The sequence below is a fragment of the Gadus morhua genome, chromosome 18 (assembly GCF_902167405.1).
Source record: "Gadus morhua chromosome 18, gadMor3.0, whole genome shotgun sequence".
NCBI lineage: Eukaryota > Metazoa > Chordata > Actinopteri > Gadiformes > Gadidae > Gadus > Gadus morhua.
Genome location: NC_044065.1, coordinates 11,691,757 through 11,716,099, shown reverse-complemented (window position 1 = coordinate 11,716,099; position 24,343 = coordinate 11,691,757). Strand labels below are relative to the sequence as shown.

At 44.1% G+C, this 24,343-nt stretch overlaps 3 protein-coding genes across 5 annotated transcripts in view; 1 reads left to right on the top strand and 2 right to left on the bottom strand.

Moving 5' to 3' along the window:
• rab40b (RAB40B, member RAS oncogene family) overlaps positions 1-6,709 on the bottom strand; it is an 18,698-nt gene extending 11,989 nt beyond the window's left edge. Inside the window, exon 1 of the mRNA XM_030339491.1 lies at positions 5,939-6,709. Within this exon, the coding sequence (XP_030195351.1) occupies positions 5,939-6,080 (142 nt within the window). The 5' untranslated portion in view covers positions 6,081-6,709. The remainder of the gene's footprint in view (positions 1-5,938) is intronic.
• A 981-nt stretch (positions 6,710-7,690) lies between these two features.
• cox11 (cytochrome c oxidase assembly homolog 11 (yeast)) lies at positions 7,691-10,913 on the bottom strand. Its single transcript, XM_030340790.1, has 5 exons — positions 10,817-10,913; positions 9,770-10,136; positions 9,146-9,301; positions 8,727-8,852; positions 7,691-8,534 (listed from the first exon to the last, which is right to left on the bottom strand). Exons 2-5 carry the CDS (start codon positions 10,091-10,093, stop codon positions 8,343-8,345), a joined length of 798 nt encoding a protein of 265 aa, XP_030196650.1. The 5' UTR covers positions 10,094-10,136; positions 10,817-10,913; the 3' UTR covers positions 7,691-8,342.
• A 626-nt stretch (positions 10,914-11,539) lies between these two features.
• The window catches only part of stxbp4 (syntaxin binding protein 4), a 43,757-nt gene continuing 30,953 nt past the window's right edge, over positions 11,540-24,343 (top strand). The window contains exons 1-11 of one of the 3 annotated variants that reach the window (XM_030340727.1): positions 11,540-11,745; positions 12,040-12,077; positions 14,624-14,697; positions 15,011-15,106; positions 15,517-15,586; positions 15,714-15,788; positions 19,626-19,714; positions 20,776-20,956; positions 22,556-22,688; positions 23,049-23,155; positions 23,442-23,688. In XM_030340727.1, coding sequence (XP_030196587.1) covers positions 14,631-14,697; positions 15,011-15,106; positions 15,517-15,586; positions 15,714-15,788; positions 19,626-19,714; positions 20,776-20,956; positions 22,556-22,688; positions 23,049-23,155; positions 23,442-23,688 — 1,065 coding nt within the window. In that variant the 5' untranslated portion in view covers positions 11,540-11,745; positions 12,040-12,077; positions 14,624-14,630. Of the gene's footprint in view, positions 11,746-11,791; positions 11,929-12,039; positions 12,078-14,623; positions 14,698-15,010; positions 15,107-15,516; positions 15,587-15,713; positions 15,789-19,625; positions 19,715-20,775; positions 20,957-22,555; positions 22,689-23,048; positions 23,156-23,441; positions 23,689-24,343 lie in introns of those variants that run through there. The other 2 variants (XM_030340726.1, XM_030340728.1) reach the window with 2 other exon arrangements.

The window sequence follows — 24,343 nt, the reverse complement described above, 5'->3', positions numbered from 1 at the left end:
ACACTGAATACCAGAGGGGTACAGTCCCTTCATAAGAACTATCCCAGCCCCTACAGGAGACGGTGAGAGGTGTTGTTGTGGTGATGACGGTGGCTGTGATTGTGGTGTGTGGGGAGGGGGGGGGTACTACAGCTTTATGTTTATATTCGATGGAGCGGAATTTATTATTAGAAGGAAGAAGCAGGCCAATTCAACCTCCGCACTGACTTGCACAGCAGGCTTGTGAGTGTACTTGTTCACGTGCGTGCCCGCGTTTGTGTGTGTGCTCATGTGTGAGTGCCTGAGAGAGGAGGGGAGTGGCTGGATAAAAATAAACAGAAGTTGTTAAGTGCACACACACACACACACACACACACACACACACACACACACACACACACACACACACACACACACACACACACACGTGCATGAATGATAGATGAATCTTGGGAAATATCCGTTGCGTAAGAGGCAGGGGCCGTAAATGCTCTCTCCGAGGGGCGGCCATGGTGCAGCCTTCATGGCGGCTCTCTGAAGGCCGATGGGGAAGTGGTTTTAGAGGTGGAGATGCAGATCTTATGGTATTTATGCCGTGTGATTGTCGGCGGGCAGAGGGAGAAGAATCTCCATATTTCAGGTTTCCCCGGCAACATTGCAAGTCAACATTGAGTTATTTAGATAAGGCTCGCCATGGATACGTTCACTTTCTCTAATGTAAACCGTGTGTGGTCAACTCGAAGAAATTAGGCGTGTTTCATATCTACAAACTCCTCAGAGCCACTTCCTGAGCGCTCACCTCGGATCTCTGGAACAAACTATCATGTCAGTGTGTTCACTGATCTGTATCAAGTCCTCCGTTGAATAAATTATCACCAGGCCATAAAATAAGGAAAATATACACGGTGGCCCCGTGTTGGTTTGTCTGTGCCATGGTCCATGGATGCATTCTTTCACGCTTGAGTCTGTATTGGCCCAACGTGCCCGTTTCTGCCTCTGTGTCTGTCCTCAAGACTATAATCAAGGCCTTTTCCATATGGGGTTTGGGCCCCGTCCTCATCCCCTCACCACAGCTTGAAATAACAGCCTCTCGCACTGCCATATTGGGTCGGAGGAGCCCCCCCATTCACCCTATACCACCAGGGTAGCCTGTGGAAGGCATGCTGGTCTCTGACATCGTTCCAGTAGCTGAGATCATGCAGCTAAAGAGCCTGTGGTCGACTCTGAAGAAAATCGACGCACACACACACGATTGTGATTGGTTTTTACTATACTTGTGAGGACCCTTCCCTGTCAAGAGTTACATCCTCACAAGTACAGTAAAACCAACACACACACACACACACACACATACACAGTGGCCCTGGAGCAGTCACTTGACTCTCATAAAGAGGATTTTCCTTGGCACCGGTTTTTGGGGAAGCGACCGCAGCTATGTCCCGTACTCCCGAAGAAACCAACTGATTAGCAAAGATGAGCCAGAAAAAAGAGAGGGGCTAGACATCAAGGCTGCGCTACTCGTTTACTTCTTTCCATCTCAATCGTGATCAGGGCCCAAATAAAGAGTGTGGTGGAGGTGGTGGTGGTGGTGACGGGGTTGGTCGCCATGGTGATGGTTGGGGAAAGGACTACAGTGCACTGACTAAGGCCTTGTCCACACTCCGCCAGATAGTATTGTAAACATTTACCTCTTGTCTTCGTCAATTGCCTCAAGTCTGAGTTTTCCACCACCGAAAACCAAGCTTTTAGTAAACGTAGATGTCTCCCCTGCTCTGTTTCTGACCACTGCGGCCTGTGTTGCGGTTTGGACATGTGAAATGAAATCTTTTCTCAAAACAATGACGTCTAAATGTCACGTGATATTGTACAGTGGTCTAGAAACATTCAGAATGTAGTTTCAAACACGCTTATGAGGACTCAAGTTTGGATGAAAAAAAAGCTTTGAGATTCCTTCCAAACTCCAAATCCAGCTTTTACTAATCTTATATTAAATAATCAAATCTCTGAAATCGGCAGTTGAAACATAAACTCAATAGATGTTTCCTAATTCTCCTTTGACTTTAATGACCATGAATACCTTCAGTGTGACCAAATCTACTGAGTCATGTTGTCATTTATATATTTTGTTTTAGTGTGTGTGTGTGTGTGTGTGTGTGTGTGTGTGTGTGTGTGCATGCGTCTGTGCATGCGTGCGCATGTATGTGTGTGTGCGTTTGAGGGGGGAGATGATGAGATTATGTTTTTTTCTGCAGACCCATCGACCACGTTTGCATGGAGACAGGGATTAGCTTAAAGACAGAAAGGTTACCAAAAAGGGGAGCTGACTGTCTGAATGTCTAGACCCGTCCGTCTGTCTGTCTTTCTCTCCTTCTTAGATTATGTGTCTCCTAATCTCCGTTAATCACTGTTTGTGGGAAATAAGGAAATTACTTCCAAAAGAAAATGTTTGGGTGTAAAGTGTTGCACATGGGAGTTTTTAAAGTATGTGTTAGTGAGTGTGACTAACTGTGTACAAGGTCAGGGTTTACAAGGTACAATACAATACAAGTGGCTCAATATAACCGGTATGTACACAGCAAGCATAGCAGGCTCACCCTAAAGTCAAATGAGGACACAAAGCACATGTTCATACTGTTTGTGTTTCTAAGTCGTTTATTGTTAATATCCTTATCTATGAATTGATTGTACCTCAGGAGTGAGGGGTACAATATCAATTGTACCTCTCTCTCTCACACACACACACAGACACACACACACACACACACACACACACTTCAACTTCAACACAGACTAAGGCAGACACACTACCCCTTATTGCCCGTTGGGGGATAGGGAATGGGCTTAATAAACCAGATTGCTCACACACAACCTGCTGCGACGACAGCCACGGGTTTCAAATCCAAATCCAGACAGTGGCTGTGATTAGGCATGGGTTCGTTTTAAGTTTTTATTGCAGAGTGTGTGTTTGAACATCTTGACGCTAAAGCCCGAGACGGAGACAAGGAATGTCAGCCGATCAGTGGGAGCCTTTAGCGAGACGCCCGCGACCACGCCAACAACCCGTCTTACTTCCCCTCGTTCGCCGTCAACGTGCCAAAGCTGCTTACACGACGTTCAGTTTAATTTGACAAGAGGAATCCGCTCTACCCCCTCCTGCAAGAGGGGCTGGCAAAGACACCGCCTTTAATGACCATTAAAGTGTCATTTTCTTCCTTTGTCTTTCTTTTTTTTGTTGCCTGAACCAGCATGACAACTTTCATGCCGACTCTTGTTTATGGAGCGTGTCTGCAGTCCCCTGGCAGTTGCGCTCCTGCCCGCCTGATGGTTTTGGAAGGTTTTTTGACAGTCATCTAAGCATATCTTGTTCTGCTTTGTACCGTTTGTATGAATAAACACATCATCCAAATGCGATGGAAAAAATGACTTTGAAATGTAGAACAGAACACATGATGCTTGAACAGAACAGTAGCTGGTCAATTTCCTATTGGCGTGTGAGTGTGATTGTGTGTGTGTGTGTGTGTGTGTGTGTGTGTGTGCGCGCACGTGCACGTCTTTCTTTGTGTCTTACCTTGGCTATCTATTCATTTAATATTCATCATCTTACTTTCAGTGGTTCAATTGCACCTGTGCCCAGTACAAAATCTTGTACTGGGCAAGGGTAAAATGCCTTTCTCAAGGATTTAAAGCCACTATACTCCAAAGTTTGGAGAGAAAAGTGATGTGTTTTCTACTCAGACTGCCTTCTCCCTGACAAAGAGTTCCTTTGAGTCTCAGTTTAGGTGCCTATGTGATGTCAGTTTTGAAAAACCGAAATAAGTGCATGGGGAAAATGCATCAGTTTTGCTGAGTTGATTCATTGCGGCTTATTCGGTCGGTTGCAAAATTACTGAATGATTGATCAATTTTGCAAGGGAATCTTATAGAGTGGTAAATCATTTGGGAAAGTGAATCATGGATTCATGGCTTCATTGGCTTGACATGGGCATGGACTTTAGTCATTGCCAAATTGAATAAATCATCTCTTCTGCATCTGAGTTGAGGCTGTCATCATTGTGCGAACAATGTGCCAACTTTCCTTTTTCCCCCAGAGAGATAAGCATGGAATGTAGTCAGATTACAGCATTTGATTTCACTTTGGATTTAAGAATGATTAAGCACTTCTACTTTTAACTTGTATCCAAGATCTAGGGCCATAGGGTGGGCAAGCCCTCAGTTATCAATCTGTACATACTTCCCCAGGTGAAAACACGCCATCACACATAATGAGAGGCTTGGCAGTTAACTGTACTTCAGCACACACACACACACACACACACACACACACACACACACACACACACACACACACACACACACACACACACACACACACACACACACACACACACACACACACACACACACAGTGTGTTTGTGATGATCAGTATGTTGGCCCTCTCCAGGGCAGTGATTTAAGGTCCCAGGTGAGTAATTTGACTTCCCACAACAAGAAATGAAGAGGGGAGCGGTGAGGGACCATGGCTTTGTATAAACAGCATGTACACACAACAGAACTACACCATAACAGTGCTGTGTGTTTTACAACCAGGTGAGCTGTTGATTAGCCATTACAAACCCTTCCAAAGTGTTTAACATCCCCAGTGGGCGTGTCCGCCCAGATGGTCCAATAGAGCTCTTTTAACTATCACTGACTGTTCAACAGCTGGATCTGGAACCATAAGGCATGAGCCAATTGGATGGTGTTTTAATCACTTTGCTTCACTCAAACACATTCTGGTTGAATGTGAATATTCGTGTCCATCTATGAATTAATCAACCTTCCATCTGCTAGAGCTACTAATAATGCAACACATCTGACCTCAATTTGGAAGTCAGTACGTGTGTGTGTGTGTGTGTGTGTGTGTGTGTGTGTGTGTGTGTGTGTGACTGCCAACAATACCATTGGCATCCTCGAGCGAGATGCCTAACTACCCATTTTGCACATTACCAACATTTATCTAAAAATAGTAAGTCAACTTCTAAAACGTCTGTTACTCTACAAAAAAGAGTTTCACAAATAGCAGTTCCAAACTCGAAACAAAACAGGGTAAGCAAGCCAATAAGCAGGACTGGAGCATAAACCATGCAACTTCAGATGGATGCTCTATGTCAGTAATGGCTCGTAAATACATGGAGAGGCAGAAGCTGTTCCACAAGGTAGGGCTTGCTTAGTTATTTCCCATGGCAGTGCCGGTCCCAGGAACAAGCATGGACATGTCTATGAAATCAACCTCTATCATGATTACTTTTTGCTCTCCACACCCATGATGGGTGGATCATTTAAAAAAATACCTTTGAATGAATTTAGACTGAGCATGTTTTCCCGCATAGGATATATTCCTTATGTTTAACTGAATATAATGGAACACAAAACTCACAATGTCGCAACATTTACTAAAATGAGTTAACACTCTATTGCAGAGTAGGCCTATATGATGTGAAAATAGCCTCTTTGTTCCGTAAGGTACTCTGTGATTTCTGCAGAGCTGGTTGACCATAACACTTGACCACGTCGTCACCGTCCTTTTGTTGACAACATGCGTAACAAAGAAAGACAGTTAGGAACTCAGGGTCTAGTTCATTCACTTGGAGACAAGTATGCGTGTTAACATTTATAATACAGACTTTCTTATGCGTAACAATGAACTTCTGGTATATTTAGATCCTATGAAACTTCATTAATGTTTTAGGAATGCACCCATGACGTGCTGACATCCAACTACCTCTTCTGGCTGAAGAAAGTGCGCGCGTCTGGACCAAGCAATGCGTAAAACTGCTCCATGTTTTTGGGCATTTTTGAAAAAAGAAAGAAAACTCCCGAGTAGGCTATAAGTTGACCATGTATAGGCCTACATGTAAACATCTCTATTGCAATGCCAGTGCAACCAACCAATGATTATATTGTTTACGGTGATCTCACCCATGTTGTAGCCGTACGGCGACTCCGTGGCTCCATCCTGAAGGCTGGCCAAGATCTCCCCCTTCCCCACATCGCTGTCTCCCACCAGGAGAAACTTGAGCAGAAAATCGTATGCCTTGACGGGACTGGTTCTGTGGTTCATCCTCAACGCCGAGTGTCGCCTTGTTCCATTGTGGAACCGCGTTCAGAAAATATAGACGCAGTTATACAACTTCAGTGGCGCGTAATTCTGATGTCGGAAAAAAAAATCGGGCCGATCGGGCAAAGTAATCAAATATTATACAACAGATGTGAACCCCATACAGAGGGTTTTTAAAAAACACTCAAGCGTTTGATGTCTTCATGAATAAAGTTCGCTAAATGCACCGTGTTACCACGAATCTATTTAACGGTCATTTAACATTTGCCATCTTGAAGGATGACAACAAATACTATGCGATCCTCAGTCAGAGCCACAAGTGTCCAAAGTGCCATCCGCTGGGCGATGACATAATGTAACGTTAAAACGATGTGATCACGGGAACAATGCTTTGGACTATACCCTCGATGTGTCCCAATAGAAGCGGTGCACTTCGTCCTTGCATCGCATAAACGTACCCCCGATGTGGACCAGTGCTATCAGTGAAGACCCCTTAAACTGACAAATCAATTCGTCTTCGTTAATCCTTCCTGTTTGCCCGCACGGTCAGAGGCACGAGCACCCTGTATCTCTCTAACACACACAGCTCGGTTTCCTTCCTCCCCTCCTTCTCTTCTTTTCTACGCGTCAATGAAGTGAGGTAAAATCCAAGTATCTGAGCGTACACATTTCTCAATTGTCTACCAATCAGTGAGCGTCCCGCGGTGCGTTCGAATCAGTGATTGGCTGGATACGGGTATGGATCAGCCCACTGTACCTTTGGACCCTTGTCTATATGATCAACCACTCAAGAGGTGGTGGTGGGCGATATCGGTGCCTAGATGTGGTTGGTCGGTGCACTGGGTTGCTAGGGCAGCCTCTAAATTGTAGTAGACGCTCAAGATGTCCATCAAACCTCATAAAGACTGGGAAGTACAGCGAACACCGCCCCTTCGAATTGAAAGGCAGACATCTATTAAGGCAGATCCCAGGTCGGTCGGAAACTATATTCTGAAATATCAGAGCATCACAAAAGACCGATACAAAACTGACCCCGGCTCCGTGATATTATAGTCTATATGGGTGGTCTGCGCAGCGTGCATGCACCTTGGCAGGGGGACAGCGTGGCTCGGTTTGTTGTCGTTTTTCCCTCCTGACAAGTGGACACAGTGTGCTGTGACGCAGCCCAGCAGCAGCAGCCAGCCACACTAAAGACTGCATTGATTCAAGAGGAAGATAAACAAATGATGTAATCTTATAAGACAAGTAAACTCTTTCTCTCGGCCTTACTTTAGTTTTACATGAAGGCATAATCATGACACAATCCACAGAGCAGCCAGGGTCCATTGAGTAATGTCTTCACTCATACATTTCTTTCTAAACAGTTGGTAGTGATGTGTATGAGGATGGATGGGGTCCAATCGAAATAGTTTTACAACTGCTGGTGTCCACTCGAATTAACACACCAGAATTTTGGATTATTTCCGAATCTAAATGCATCGTGTTTTGCTCATGCAGCCATCACACATAATATGTATTAGGGTCACTTGAATATTAATGAGATTGATTCTGATTGAGTAGTGGACAATCGCCAGTATTACAACATTTCTGGCCTCGATAACAAAATAAGGGGATATTGAGAAACCGATGCTTTATTATTCTCCCCAGGGTTCAAATGTCATTATATAGCATAGTAATTGTCATCAATTCTCGCCCAATTCCATTGACCAAGGATGTTTGTGTTTTTCAATATTTTTTTTGCTAGGAGTCAAATAAATCGAAGATATATCTTCCGTTTAGCCTAAATAGAGACGCGACTGCTACAATAACACAGGCAAGGTACTGCATTATGCAATACTTTCACCTGTGTGTCCTCTGCTGGTTGATCAGGGTACTACACATTTAAAACAATGTTATCCTAAACATAGGGCAATCATTCATACTCATTTTACAGCTGTTAACACACAACTTCCATCATCGTGGCATGACCCCAGTCGTCCCTTTACATTTTGTGTCAGGACACAGCATAAAACAAAGTATCCATGTAGTTTCCACCATCTCTCCCTACAATTGACACTTTTGGAAAATAAATACATTAAATCAGGCAGGGATTCCGTTGGATGATTGAAGAATGCAAAATCATGTAATCTCCTATATGTATATATATATAATTAGACAGATTTGATCTCAACACAATCGCAAATAGAAAAAAATTGCCATTGAGACAGTTTGTCCAAACGTCCTAAAGTTCGAGTCTCTCCACCGAGCCGGCGGTCTGCCGGGAGGTCATTTGTAGCTGTACCCGGGCAGGGGGGGCAGAGGCTGGCCCTCCTTGGCCTCGAAGAAGGTGTAGGAGAGGGTGATGGTGTCGACGCGCGCCATCCGTGGGTCCTCGTCGAACTCGGGGTCGATGTAGAAGAACACGGGCATGTCCACCTCCTCCTTTGGGTTTAGCCGCTGCTCCTCGAAGCAGAAACACTGGGGGAGGGAGGAGGAGGTAGGAGGGGGGAGGGAGGAGGGAGGAAGGTTATCTTCATTTTTTTACTTCTGCTTGTAAGATCTCCATTACCTTAAGACTGATAATATGTGTTAAGAAATAGTGTGGGTGACTTAGATAGATGCGTGTGTACGTGTGTGTGCATTTGACACGTGTGTGATTTGGTTCCTGACCTGGATTTTGTTGAAGTACTGTCCGGCATCGAAGGGCACTACGTTGTAGGTGGAGATGCCGATGACGGGTTTGTCAGTAGGGTTCCTGGCCCTGTAAAAGGCCAGAGCCGTCTCTCCTGGGACTACCTGGAGAAGCAGTGTACACAGACGTTTGATGCTTTGTCAAGGGTGATGTCAGTTACGCTTGTTTGCAGTGCCCCCAAATTGCATGTTTGGTATAACATCCGCAGAGGCAATAGATCTAGTTCAGGAGATATTCTTTTGTTCAAAAACCACACAGTAAAACAAAAAGTTAACAATAACAACAGGAACAAACAATGACACAAAGCAGGAAATATCATAAAACCAACTTTAGAGAACGCATGACTCAAACACAACACAGTTTGTGCAATGGAAGAACATTCACACGCCAAACTCACGTAGATCTCGGACTGCTGCGGACGGAAGTTCCACTGCATGCTGGCGTGCGTATCGGCGTTGAAGGTGATCTTGATGATGCGGTCCTTCACGGGTGTCATCGTCGCCACCTGGTCCGCATCGTGGCCCGCCACGGCCGTGCCGCCGAGCCCCGAGGCCTGTCCAAGGACAACAGCTACATTACCTTCTTATCCTACCGTCTCTGGCATAGCCCAGTTCTCAACCAAAAGGATGGCTGCAGTTTGGAAGGGTTTGTTACAATTACTTGTTGTATTGAAGTATCGATCAAGTATCAATCTAGGAATTGTCAAATATTCTCTTTCGACATGAATTCATTATTATATCATTAAAAGTAGATTATTATGTTTAGATGCGTGCAGGATAGTAGATCGTGGAGTGGTGAGGGTTGCAGTCTACCTGTAGGCTTCACTAAGAAGATGCCTCAAAATAAAATAAAATTAAAAAAAAAGGTAATACCACCAAGGTACCACCGTTAGTAATAAGTGAAAATAAGTGAACTGTCCAAAACTGTTGTTCCTCACCAAAAAAACACCCATTAAAACTATGATTTGTAACGCAAGAGTTTTCCTCGGAGTGTTCTGGTGGGCTTGCGGGTTTATCAATACCTGGCAGTACAGTCTGTAGAGTGGCACCGATGCATACGAGATCCCGATCATCCCCACGCCGGCCGCAGCGATGTACGTCAGCACCGTCTTGTTCTTGCTCTTCCACTCATCCTCCTGGCTCCCGCGTTTGTTACTCCTATTCTTGATGCCCCTGGTCTGCGGCTTCCATCGTAGACCGATGCGCCGCGCTATGAACTCCTGGGCCTGAGTGTGCAGACCCCTCTCGCTGGGCTGTAGTTTTTGTTGTAGTCTTAGCACACGGCTGCAGTGCATCGACAGTGTAGAGCACCGAGAAAGCTCACGGAGAACGCAGGGGAGAAGCATGCTGCTATTATGTCACCACCGCTGCTTCTAAAAGGTAGTTCACCTGTGAGACATAAAAATTATAATGAGCTCAAGAAGCTATTAGCTCTGCGAAACTAATTTCATATGAATGTTTAAACCAAGTTAAACAAAAACACGTTCAATGAATGGGTAACATATCAGTTAGGGTACTAGTACTACTACTATTACAAAGCTAGAAGGGCATTTATTTAGTATAAAGTCGTTAGTAGACGCTTATCCAAGCGTCTTACAGTGAACTTTGATAGATGTTATTAAGGAGCTGGTATGGTGTTCGAGCTCTAGGAAACCTACAAGTTAGTCTGCAGACATTGAGGATCGAATATAGTACTCATTACGACTACATGATCGTACTCAACACAAAGTATACGGCGAACTAAATCTGAACAATATAAAGAGGCTTTACGTTGACCTTCCTCTCTACATTTGCTACATTACATTATACAAAAACGCATAACATAACTCTAGTACCGTGGCGTGTCCAATGATTGAACGTACTGTAAGGTCAAGCCTTCAAACAAACAGACAGTGTGTATTAAATTAAATTATTTACTTGGACTGCTTTCCCACAGAACGACTTGCATTAGCAACATGCTACATTATTGTGCTTCTTAAACTTCTCAAGGACAAGGACAAAATAACTCATTGTGTTGACAACATCAATGCACGAAATATTGAGATTTTGTATGTGAAAAAGCACGTTACCTGTTCAGAAATTATTGTAGTTACGATACATGACATTACCAAACATGAACCACTGCAGACAACACACATAAGCGTTGCGTTCAAATAACTGGTCCCCTCTTGAAACCAGACTTCACTGCAAAGGTTCCGTCACAATTTGTTCCCACAAATGTATTTGCGGTCTTATTAATATGGCCTTCTTTTTTAATAATCCAATAAAGAAGAACGCAAATCGTCGTTTAACAAAGTAAACCAATATTGAATATTCAACACAGGAAATAATGTCCATCTCTCCCTTCCATTGGAGCCCTGGACCCAGTTTTTATAAATAGTATTATACACAAAAAGGCCAGTTTATTTTTTACTAATTACACACACAATATACACAATTATTATTATAATTAATAATGCTAAATCTCTCTCTCTCTCTCTCTCTCTCTCTCTCTCTCTCTCTCTCTCTCTCTCTCTCTCTCTCTCTCTCTCTCTCTCTCTCTCTCTCTCTCTCTCTCTCTCTCTCTCAATCTCTAAAATCAAGTCCTACCGAACAAAATAAATAAATCCTAAAATGAACAAAATGTTACTATTTTGTGTCATCTGTGTGTGTGTGTGTGTGTGTGTGTGTGTGTGTGTGTGTGTGTGTGTGTGTGTGTTTGTGTGTGCGCGCGCGCGCGTGCGTGTTTGTGTCTGTGTGTTCGTGTTAGCGTGTGTGCGTTTGTGTATGCGTGTTCGTGTTAGCGTGTGTGCGTTTGTGTATGTGTGGGGTGGAGTTAAATTGCTGTTTTTTGTCTGTCTATTTAGGTATTTATTGATTTATTGTTCTTATCGATTAATACATAATTGTATATGTTATACATATTAATTATTTTAGGTACCAGTGGAGGGCGAGGAACAAGCAGGCATGCAGCCCAACCGATGGCACTCGGGAGGCAGCAGGGATTAGCGCTGTAAAGGTACGCGTGTCTCTCACGGTCTCTGCAGATTCCCACTTTTCTCTCTATTTCTCCGAGCAGTACCACACACCGACCTCGTTTGAACCGCTGTTGGCGTCTCATCGCATCCCCTTCTACCCCAAAACAACTGACTCTTATCATGTCTGTGTGTCACTTGCACGCGTAGATGTGTGTTTAATGAGGGTGAGTGTGCGTGTGCGTGTGAGCGCATGTGTGTGCGTGGTGCTGGTTGCGCGGCGGAGGGGGGAGTATTTTATGTTTCTGACTGAGTGTGCGTTGCCATTTCTATCCCAGGCAGCTGAGCGGTTCGATGGACTTTCGCTACTTTACTGGTAAGTTCAAACTTGGTAATATCCTTCTCTGTTCTTTTTCCTATTCCTCTCTATTTATCTCTGGTTCATTGTGTTTTCCTCCTTCTGGTTTTTGCACTGGTGGAGTTGTATTTGTCTAGTTTTTCCGTGCACTTTGATGTCGGACGGGCTTTTACAAGAGAGCGCCAATACTATGGGGACGCACAAACTGGTTGCACATGTTCTGCCCAGGGTTTAGCCACCTGTTTATTGGCTGCTTCAACGTCGCCACGTGCAACTTGTCACAAATATCAATATATCTGACTACGCTAACGCCGACGACCCCACAAATTACACACACACACACATATGGGCAAAATTTGATAGTCAAGTGCATTTAAAAGTGAGACGACACAAGCTAAAAGTAGCTAGTGTCAGCTTCAGCGTCTTCCCGCTCAAAAAGGGCTTTAACAGCTGGTGGTTCCCGCTGCGCTAAAACCACGGCCGTGCTTCTGCGTGACAAGGCGCTAGCATAGCAGCTAATACAGATTACCAGGTATTAAGTGATCAGTTTAATTGCTTCCTTGTGTCCCGCCTACGTCAGTTATTGTCATCTGTTTGGCGCGCTCGGAGATATATCTGTTGCTGGGGAGAAGACAGAACCGAAAGAGTGAACTTTCGTTTACTCACAAAACAGTAAGAATATTGCCTGTGTATGACATTGACTGTCAAATGAGTCGTGTGTTTATAAGAGTTTTTAAGCGGTAACCTTCTTTGAAGAGTGCGGAGAGAGAAGTAGTCTCTATGAATTCAAAGACGAGAAATAGAGACCTAGGCGTACTCCGATGCGTTTTTGGTATTGTGTCTTTTTCATGTCTTGCTTTTTGCTATGTTTAGTCATTTTGTGTCACTTAGAATTATCTAATGTGACTTCCAGTGGATTCAGAGCAGAGTGGAGGTGGGCAGCTGGCTAGAATAGGCTGCAGATATGAGGAATCAAACTGGGGCCTTTCGGCTGGTTGTCCAGTACACCTAAAACACTACAAGACTATCCTTCAATTTCTTAAGACAATTCTTCTCTTCCTTGATAAATCTCTCATTGAATAACTCTTACATAGTGGAGAAGTGGAAGTCATAATCCCATGTGAGCCATGAGAGAGAGTGCAGAAGGACAACAGAAGGGCATATGGGTTTGTAGAGGGCAGGGATGTGGTCGCACTAAACTAAAGTTGAATTATTTTAAAGATTTGAGTTGTTTGTAACCTGCCAGTAATTGGTTAGGGGGTTACAGGAAGATGAAAATGAGGAGAAAGGAAAAATAACTAAATTAAGGAGAAGAAACAAATAAAATGGAAATTGGAACCTTTTTAGGGAACCAGTTTTCATATCAAACGTTTTTACATTTGACCTACATTGAAACACCCAAAACACATTAGAACACATTCACTCTTCTGCCCAAATAATGACATGTCTGACATCGCTTTATCTACGTACCATAACACATCTGTTTATTTTTCTTAGATATACATTTCTGAAATCAAATGTGGATAAACTGCTGCATTCTTTAAAAAAATTTTTTTATTAAACCATCATAACTATTCATCAAAGGTTACGTTATTTCACAAAAAGTCGGTAATTGTTCCAAAGCTGTAATCTGGAGCTCTATTAAATTCAAATTCTAATATATTTTTTTCTCGGTTAGTCTAGCAATTGTTTGAAAACCCATCGTCGTGTATAGCACCTTTTAGGAATATTTTTCAGGGTAATTACAAAATGTTTCTTGGGAATATTCCAAGGCCAGGGTTTATGCAGCCAGATTAGGATTACAGTTGCCAGTCTATTATATTATTCATGAATTCCCAAGGAGAAAAAAGTGTAGAGCATTTGATCTGTGCCTGACTTGCACAGGCATGCATGCAGACACAGACACACATGCAGGCACTCATACGTCATACGCACACACACACACACACACACACACACACACACACACACACACACACACACACACACACACACACACACACACACACACACACACACACATATACACACACACACACACACACACACACACACACACACACACACACACACACTTGAACAGCCTTTTGTGGACTACAGCATATAGTTGTCACAAGCACGCCATCTGAGTCACAGGACACACTGATATGATGGACCTGACAACATCGCTTGCTGGATCAGCTAATCTCTAACCACCAACTGGTAGAAATGTTCTTCTGCTTTGTCCCTTTCCCACCTGGCATAGGTGAGTTTTCAAAGAAGAGCTTCTCCCTTTTAGTAACTAATCTGTTTAAGCCCACGACGGGGGTGCTCTGAACGGTATGAGTGACTTCTGCATACGGTTGAATTGAAGTTGTTGTTTGTGTGTGTGTGTGTGTCTGTGTGTACACATGTGCATGTGCGTGTGTGTGTGTGTACCATTGCTACTCAAGGCAATCACGCCTGCTGTGGATTGCCGCTGTTGGGATGCCTTTCCCCACACTTCAAGAGCGGATTAAACAGAGGAGGAGGATATTGTAATTATTTGTTCAGCAAACTGAAGTGTTGTTATCGCTGCTTCCCAGGACGATCATGGGACCACATGGCATCAACAGAGCTGTGCAGAGACTGGAGTTCTGCGACTGCAAGAAGGGACTCGGTCAGTGTGCACATCGCCATCCCGGTCTCTGAGCTTGTACGCCAGGCCTCTAGCCTCTAACCGACAATGCAGTTATGCCCTTGACAACCAATAATACTAAATAATGTTACATTTTCCAACTAACCTCCGGTTTCTGATGCCTAAATCCTAAATCCCTAAATCCTTTTAAATTTCTCATGCAGCACTTGCATGGTTTGATTTGTTCTCAGCCTCACCCATAGAATACTCCACAACGCTATGTCTCTATCCGGCCGCACTCTGTCTGAACCAGAGTCGTGTTATGTTGATGTTTGTGTGTCATCTCCCCACCTAGGGGTGAAAATAACCGGCGGGTACCGTGAGATTACAGGAGAGGACTTTGGGGTCTACATCAAGCGGGTGGTGGCTGGAGGCCTGGCTGACCAGGATGGTATGTATGTACCTCACACTGCCGGAACCTGCACGATGCTCATTTCCCCATAGCCCCGTTCTCAGAGCGCATGCGTCTTATTTTTGACCAATATCATGTAATACAAGATAATATCTGATATATCTTGATATATCATATCATGGCATGTTATATCCCTTTTTATTAATCTCCAATTGCCTGGTTCTCTTCCACTAGCTGCCTCCACCTGTCCCATCTCTTTCTCTTATCTATTTGATGTTGACTCCATCTTTTTGTTTTACTTTCAATGTCTATGCCTTGCTCTCCTGTCCGTCTATCTGTTGCTCACTGACCCAATCACGCTCTCTCTCTCTCTCTCTCTCTCTCTCTCTCTCTCTCTCTCTCTCTCTCTCTCTCTCTCTCCCCCCCTCCCCCCACAATCTCTGTTGCAGGTCGCCTTAGGTCAGGTGACCTTATTTTGGATGTCAACAATAACAGTCTGATAGGTGTGACCAATGAGAGGTTTGTAGTCCCAAGCAAACGTACCATGCTGTAGTGAAAGATGCTTAATATGTCCCATGATAAAAATCGAATTGCCACTGTTAACACAGTTTCTTTAAAGTTGAGTCTCTTCCCTGACTCCTGATAGGGCGGTGGAAATCTTACGGACGGCCGCCTACTCCAATCACATGTCTCTGTTGGTTGCCAGAGACAATGAATCCAGGTAATGTATAACACATAGTGATTTTTGTCACGTCAACATTTTATATTCCTAATCTCAGAGAGGTGAATTTACCAGAACACTGTTTCGCTGTATGGCCGACGTTTGCTGACTGCTTCACTCTCTTCAAGGGGGATAATCTGGTAGTCTGTAGGGCGAAGCAGAATGTAAGGTGAACCCTGCTTGGTTTGGCTTATGGCAGTGTTAAGTATGTCAAGGTGCTTTAGCAGCCCCTCTGGGAGAGCTCCTGGCTGTATGCCCTGATGGTGGGGGTCGCGTTAAGTTAGTTAAGAGTTAGAATGAGCTAAACGGTTGCCTGTTAACGTATTATTAGCTGTAGCCTCGCCAAGGGTGTTAACATTGGTCAATATTACCCTTCAGTCACTGTTACTGTTCCAACTATCTATTTACTGTTCATAGATACTGTCATCCAAAGTCAGTCAACAGTGGATTTCTTTTTAGATATGTCATTAAGGATCAGGCAGGGGTTCAGCATCTTGCACAGGGATGCTTATCCCCCAATTCTAACCCTAACCCTAACTCCAGTAGTCACATATACCCAGGATATACCCAGGTTCCTCTGGTCCTGCTTTTGCTTTGGGACATGATATATGATAAGGGCATTTCCGATATTCAGGTTACACTCTATAAACAAACTTCAGGGAAACTGTTTTGCCCAAAATAATGAACGTACTTGAGATTATAGAGACGGGCATAATTCTTTCATACCAATCGACTTACTGCTCATCTCTGATCATCATAATTGGCCTGATGTGTGTTGTTTGAGAGAAGCAGTTGTGTGTTGTGTGTGTAAAAAGAGAGAGATGGAGAGAGAGAGAGAGAGAGAGAGAGAGAGAGAGAGAGAGAGAGAGAGAGCGAACATTTCTATCTGCATAAGCTGCTTATCAGGCATGGATGAATAAGAAGAAGATGCCAGCGCATTCCTGCAAGAATCCCACGCCATGTGGACCTTTAATAAGTATTCATAGTTGCTGCTTATCTGATTCTACAGCGTTTTTAGTCCATGAAATACGCTATTATGAACATAGAATTACTGGAGAGGGCGGGAGACAAGCAAAGCTTAGCGACCTGACGCAGCCCGCTGTCCTCCGAGCTTTTCACTGTCAGACCGCCGCAGCAAGCCGGACGGACTGACGAGACAGACCCTGACACAATAGGGACAGGACCTACCTGCCATCCGTCCGTCACTTTGTCTTTCTGTCTGTTTGTCCATAGTCTCCCTTTTCACCCTACGGACAGTTCTGTGGGGTTCAGGTCGTAAACAAATGTAACATGCAACTAAAATTGCGGGAAATATTCAAGGTCACTATAAACGGTTTCTGCATCTGTAGGATTGTTGGATGAATCAGAGGATGTCAATTCTAGCAGCCATGTCGAAGTATTGTTTGCAAATGCTCATTCTCAAATTGTCCGGTGGATTGACAATTTACTTGGTGAATCATCTGATTGTTCCTGGATTGACTCCAAGGAATCGGCAATCCAATTTTACTTAGAGTGGATTAAAACTACCGGTAATTCCTATTTGTTTGGTGAGCTAGCTAATTTACCAGTAAGCCTGTTGGTCCACATATTTAATAGATAAGCCAATAAATAATTGATCAAGTGCAAATAACAAATAAGTACATAAATACAAATAGGGGCAGGATAGTCTGTTGGTCAGGGTGATTCACTCACAACTAAAATGTTCTTGGTTTGAATCCCAATGTACGCACTCTACCTGTAGATAGCATCCTTCAGCAATATGTCTAACCCCTACCAGCTCCTTAACATCTTAAAAACAAAATCAAGTCGGTTAAAGTATCTGCTAATGATTAAAGATATTACCTCGCTTGAGAAAACCTGTTGTGGTTGACTGTTCCTGTCTCTGAATTGGACAATTTAGAGTTTGACCACGCCCAGCTCAATTCTGACCAATCAGGACTTCTCTTCCCTCATTGCTCAGGGAAATCCATCTTGCCTGTCAATTACATGTCTGCACACAGTGCTATCATAATGCCAAGGTCCTGAATGCAACATTCTCAATGGCAGAGAAACATAGCCAGTGAGGGTGATAAGGCTTTAGTTTGGGTTTATTTTCTAAAATCTTGCTGTCTTCTGCTCTGTTCTGCTCTCTCTTAACAACTCTCAAGTCGTACCTACGGCAGAATAGAAAATCATTATATACTCCGGCCTCGACCAGTAAACATTGTATTCTCATATTTAAATTGATCAATTGTTTAAGATTTCTTCGTCCGTTTGTCTGAGGTGATGTCATATGCTCCTGCTCTTGTAGTTCCCGGTTCAGTCCGGGGACACAACAGGAGCTGTGATGTAACACTGTGGGTCCGGGGCGTGCTAACGGGATTAGGCTAAATGTAACCCTCTTTATCCTCGCACCGCTGACTTCCATTGAGAATGAATTCGCAACTTATCTGTTCTCCTACCTGGGCTTCTTTCACCATTCAGCCTTCAGGGCATCCATTCAGTGACCTAGGGAAAGACTATGTGAGCGACTGTTCTGTGATCGATCAAATCGTTCCGTGACCAATCAATAGATCCTTGATCAACAATGAAAAAATATTCTTTTTTAAAAACATTTAATGTTAAAAACCGTGACATTACATGAAAAAGCATTAATAGAGAGTAGATTTTGCAAAAGATGCAACTCAAACTTGTGGACTCACCTTCCGAGTCAGACCAAACAGATCAGAGATTTGCCTACCGTGCGGTTTTAAACCCTGACAACAGCTCAGTTGTCCATCAACAGCAGCGGATGTGTCGACAACCTCTGTCTGTCCTCTCCCTGCAAAAACAATCGCACACCACCAGCGCGTCAGATTAAACTCCCAAATCCTTCATAACAATAACAATAACGCACGCCATACGGCTCTGAATGTGGCTACGGCTTCAAACCCAATGAAATCTGGCAGGATAGTTTAGTGGTTAGGTTGTTCAATAAGGACGCTCTGATCAGTCTTTCTGGGGCCGATCCTATTTTTTTTTTGCGGAACGTAGAGAAATTGTCTTACGTATTCTGCTTCATCAGATTGGCTCTTCTGATCTGCCTCTGTATCGTCCAGCAATCAAACTATTCAGAAAGAATATCGTCTTTTATCTCCTTGGTAAAAGGCAACCTGACTGGAACTGTAGGTCACTTAAGATGAGGCATCCGTTTAAATAGTACATAGTGGAATCGCTCTCACTTTCCCTGAGACTACTTGGCCTGTGTAATGCCAACAGGCATCAGTGCCAGCTCAAAGACTCTAGTCCGAGGTGGGTAATTCTAGTCCACAGGTCAGAGGAAGCCTCTTTAATGTCTTACCTCGGGACTTGGATACCAATGTGATACCAAAGTCAATGTTGAACACCGGCTTTCCAAAGTAGGCTACTTTTGCTGCTGTGGTGTTGCCAGCAGTTGGCAGTAATACATTAATTCAATATGAATTGCATTTATTGGACACTTCTATCCATCTATGCCCTAAACAGGACCTAGAATAATAAACTAATTATATATTTAATTTATTCATTATAATTATCTATTCAACTGTTTTGGTTGTGGTTGTTTGTTTGGTATGGTAAACGTCCATGAGAGGGAGACAAATACCTTCTGCAGCTATTTGGATCTATCAAACTCAAACTATCTGACCCACGTTTTAGTGTGTGTTTGTGTCTGGGTCTGTGTGCGTGTGTGTACGTGTGTCTGTCTGCATGTGTGTGTGTGTGTGTGTCTGTTTGCACATGACTGCATGTGTGTGCACATACGGGCATGAATGCATGTTTGTTTATGTGTGCGTGTGTGTGTGTGTGTGTGAATTGTGTTTGTGTGCTTGTGTCCTTAAGGAGAGAGTTTGCAGAGTTCATGGAAAAGTACGGGTCCAGCACCGTCAGCAGACATTCCGGAAGGATCTCTCCTACCCAGCTCTCTACAGGTGACACGCTAATCCTTCCTGCTAACTTCAGCTCTCACATAGTCATCACCGTGATCATCTTCGTCATCACCATCATCATCCCCTTCAACATCATCACAGTCAGCTTCATCATCATCATCATCATCATCCTCCATCACTTGCAGAAGACTCCCCTCCACTCATCTCCTCACACACACCCACACACACACACACACACACACACACACACACACAAACATATTATATAGACTATGTCAGCAGTTTAATATTTTGTTTTGATTCTTCGGTTTGCCAATCTTGTTACCGGTAAATATGAAATACATATGAAAAAATAAGACTATTTGGTATAAATCTTGGTGATGGGGGCCAGAACAATGTTTTAAGTGATCACATCTCCCTTAGTGGTAGTGCTAACCTATGTGGTAAAAGAGGCAGTAAAGATTATGGATAATTTTGTTTAATTTTCAATATGTGACTTGCATGCTTTCCCTACATGTACTAACCTCCCACTCTCTCGCTCTCGTTCCTCTATCCCGCTGTCTCTCTCTCGCTGTCTCCTTCCCTCTCTCTCTGACGCTCACTCGTCTTTCTTTTTTATCCACCTCTCCCTCCTACACTCTGTCTATGGCTCTGCTATCGTCATCATCATCTATTGTTCACCCCTCTCACCCCCTCTCTCTCTCTCGCTTTCCATCTGTATCTCTCTCTCCGTCTCCCACTCTCTGTCATTCTCCATCTGTATGTATGTGTGTGTCTGTCTCTGTCTCTCTCTCCATCTGTGTCTCTCTCGATCTCTCTTGCTCTCTCTCTCTCTCCATCTGTGTCTCTCTCTCTCTCTCTCTCCATCTGTGTATCTCTCTCTCTCTCTCTCTCTCTCTCTCTCCATCTGTGTCTCTCTCTCTCTCTCTCTCTCTCCATCTGTGTCTCTCTCTCTCTCTCTCTCTCTCTCTCTCTCTCTCTCTCTCTCTCTCTCTCTCTCTTCCTCCCCCCCCCCCCTCTCTCTCTCTCTCTCTCTCTCTCTCTCTCTCTCTCTCTCTCTCTCTCTCTCTCTCTCTCTCTCTCTCTTCTTCATCCTCCTGCAGTGAAGCTGACGGACACAGCCTCCTCGTCTTCTTCCTCTCGCTCTGAGAGCCCCCTGCTCCTCAGTCCCAAAGAGGGGGTGGGTACCACCTCTGCCTCCACCCATGGACCCCCGTACACCCCGCTGCCTGCCTACCACTCCAGCCCCTACTCTGTGCAAACGCCTCTACCACAGGTCTTCAGGTGAGCTCCCTCAATTCTGACCCCAGGACTGTGGTCACAGAGGGGTCCAGGTTGAGTTGGGATCATGGGGTTCATAAGGAGATGGCCTCCCGCTGCCGCAATATGTTATGTCTTTTGTCAATAAGTGGATTGTTTCTGTGTGATTGTTTTAAGAATCGGGATATAATATTTGATTATTGGCTAACGCTTTACAATAAGGGTACATCAACTAACAATTAATTCACATGAGTTACTGCAGAATTAAGCATTAACTAACTAGTTAACTAATGCTCTAGTAATAATTAACTAATGGTTTTCCTCTTTACTTATGGTGTTCATATTAGGGTTAGGGTTAGGGTTAGGGTTAGGGTTAGGGTTAGGTAAAAGTTTTACCATTATTGAATAGGGTTAACCCTAACCTTAACCCTAACCCCTATGCTTATGCAATATAATCATGCATAAGCATAGGGGTGTGTGTGTGTGTGTACTGCATTAACTCATGTTAACTCAGTGTTACTAAACCTTAAGGCAACTGTTAATTGACTTTGTTGAAGTTGAGTAAATGCTTATTAATTATATTAAGGGCTACTGATATGTAGATCCAGCCTGTCGGATTGAGGATTTCTTTACAGTACTTTTTGTTCTAACTTTATCTTTTCTCATCTTATATTTCTTATATGCTCTATTCAAATGGTTATGTTAAATTCTAAGCAGGCTGAGAGAACTTTTCAGTCGACGGAGAAAGGGTCATGAGTTGTTGTGTTAACCTGGTGTACTGTAACACAACCTCTGTTCTCCTACTCCCTGTAAGCGGTATACGCCTGGTAACCGCACAGTACTGATAATTAACATTATACTCTCCGATTATTTTACAGTTCACACTGTATTCTAAAAGATATACAAAGACACATAACTGATGTATAATACATAAACATGGCGGCATATACGTTTATATCACATACAAAGGTGTTCCATCCTGTGCTACTTGTAAGGCGATCCTCCTCTGCAATGAGCTAGCGTGAGCTCATGAGTGGGCTGCTTGTTTATCTCTGCCCCATCGGCAGCAGATTGCTATTGTGAAGCAGTCAATCAAACAAAACCAAACTCACAACAACCACCAACATCGAGAGTCTTTGAAGAAAATAAACATCCGTCATGCTTCAAATGACAAAGCCTAAACCTCCATCCTCTGGAGTGACAGAGACAGAGAGGGAGTGAAGGACAATGATTACTGAGACGATTTCAATTAGAATTGTTTCTCTCTCTCTCTCTCTCTCTCTCTCTCTCTCCTCTCTCTCTCTCTCTCTCCCTCTCTCTCTCTCTCTCTCTCTCTCTCTCTCTCTCTCTCTCTCTCTCTCTCTCTCTCTCTCTCTCTCTCTCTCTCTCTCTCTCTCTCTCTCTCTCCCTCCCCCCCCCCCCCCCCTCTCCCTCCTCTCTCTCTCTCTCTCTCTCTCTCTCTCTCTCTCTCTCTCTCTCTCTCTCTCTCTCTCTCTCTCTCTCTCTCTCTCTCTCTCTCTCTCTCTCTCTCTCTCTCTCTCTCTTCCTCCCTGGCTATGTCTCTCTCTCTTTCCCTCTCTCTCCCTGTGTCTCAATCTATGTCTTTCCGTTCCCTCTTCCTAGTGACAGTCTCATTCGGTTGATATGCGTCTCCAAGGGAACAGGGTTAGGGCTTGTCATTAAAGGCGGGACCAACAGCCCTGAAGGACCAATGGTTTTCATTCAGGAGATGGTGCCAGGAGGAGACTGTCAGAAGGTGAATACATACATCCACTGTGAACCGTCAGATGGCCTGGTATGATTCTAATACACTTCAGGTAGCAACATGTATGCATCAACATTTGAATGTAAATTAATACATATGCTAGTTTCAAGGGCCTTGGACCCTCTGAAGTGGACTGAGTTGACTTTCAATGGTTATTGATAGAAAATTGTCGATCCTTTCAAAATAAGGATAAATATCCAAAGGGGATTTTGATGGGTGGAAAACTTGTGTGGTAAAAGATCCTCTTCTGACGGTGCTCATATTTACTATTTTAATGAGCCCCACCATCTTTCTATATTGTTGATGGACAATTTAATGAATTTGATTGTTGTGGGTATTTTTCTTTTTCAGGATGGCAGACTGCAGGTAGGGGACCAGCTTGTGTCCATCAACAAGGAGTCTTTGATCGGAGCGAGCAATGAGGAGGCTCAGAGCATCCTGGCAAGCACAAAACTCAGGTCAGTAAGAACTTAAGAGTCCTTATGTGATTGGATTATTTTCAGAATAAAGATGTGAATTGGGCGGGATTAACCATAATATGGGGGAGGAATCGTATTGATCTGATTTGTGATAATCGGAATAGTTGGAGGTCGCCACCCAGCGCTCGTTGTTAAGACTAATTATTTAACTATTTGCATGGATTTGGACTCTGCTTGGACTTAATAACACATACTCCAAAACAAACAAGGTTTAAAAAATCAATTTCCGTTTCCTGTTGTTGCTTTAAAACCCCCTCTCCCCCAGACCGGACCCCACGGTGGAGATAGCCTTCATCAGGCGGCGCTCTTCGTCCGGCTCCAGCAGTGAAACCCAGAGCCCCACCATCTCCCTGCAGGGGCCTGTAGGGGGCACTGTGTCCCAGGCCTCGGCTCCAGGGTTGGGGCCGCTGCACTCCCAGGCTGGCCTCTTGACCAAACTGCCCCCCGTCGCCGTACGCCCCCCCCCGCCCAGCATAGCGCTGCCCACGCCGCCCGTACTCAACGTCAGCCAGGTGGGGGGCCTGCTCCTTCAAACCTAGGGGTTTTCACCAGAAAAGGGATATTATTTGCTATTTTAATTTTCTCTGGAATCTGAATAGTAATAGGAATGATTAAAATAATTGGCACCAATGATATGTTGAATATAGCTTCAGTAGGCCGTTAGTTCTAAGGTTTTCTATTGTTTGAATTAGTAATTGTGAGTGAAAGGGGCATCCGTGGCATACTGGTTAAGGAGTTGGACTGGGTGGCCAGTTCGAATCCCGAGCCTCCACGGATTTCAGGTGCCGTTGAGCAAGGCACCTGAAACCCCCACCTGCTCCCCGGGCGCTGCACCGCGGCAGCCCACTGCTCTGGGAGTGCCGGTGTGCCCCTAAGTGTGTGCCCCTAAGTGTGTGCCCCTATGTGTGTGGACCTCCATGTGGACCTCCGTGTGTGTATGTGTTCACCGGCTACCCGGATGGGTCAAAAGCAGAGAAGAATTTCCCCCTAAAAAGGGATAAATAAAGGATAACTTAACTTAAAGTGAAATTGACAAACCACTTTCTTAATTTTGATGAATAAAAGGCGCCAGCATGTAATTAAATTCAATGGCCAGTCTATAAAAGGAGGTGTTGATGCTCTGGGTCCTAGCTCTCAGTACACCCTATACGTGGAGAGCACAGTGTG

Excerpts from the sequence above, each read along its gene's own strand:
- cox11 (XM_030340790.1), bottom strand. The coding sequence starts at position 10,093 with ATGCTTCTCCCCTGCGTTCTCCGTGAGCTTTCTCGGTGCTCTACACTG. Across the intron at positions 9,302-9,769 it reads TCTACAGACTGTACTGCCAG|GCCTCGGGGCTCGGCGGCAC; the intron begins GTATTGATAAAC and ends GTCCTTGGACAG. Across the intron at positions 8,853-9,145 it reads CGCAGCAGTCCGAGATCTAC|GTAGTCCCAGGAGAGACGGC; the intron begins GTGAGTTTGGCG and ends CTGCTTCTCCAG.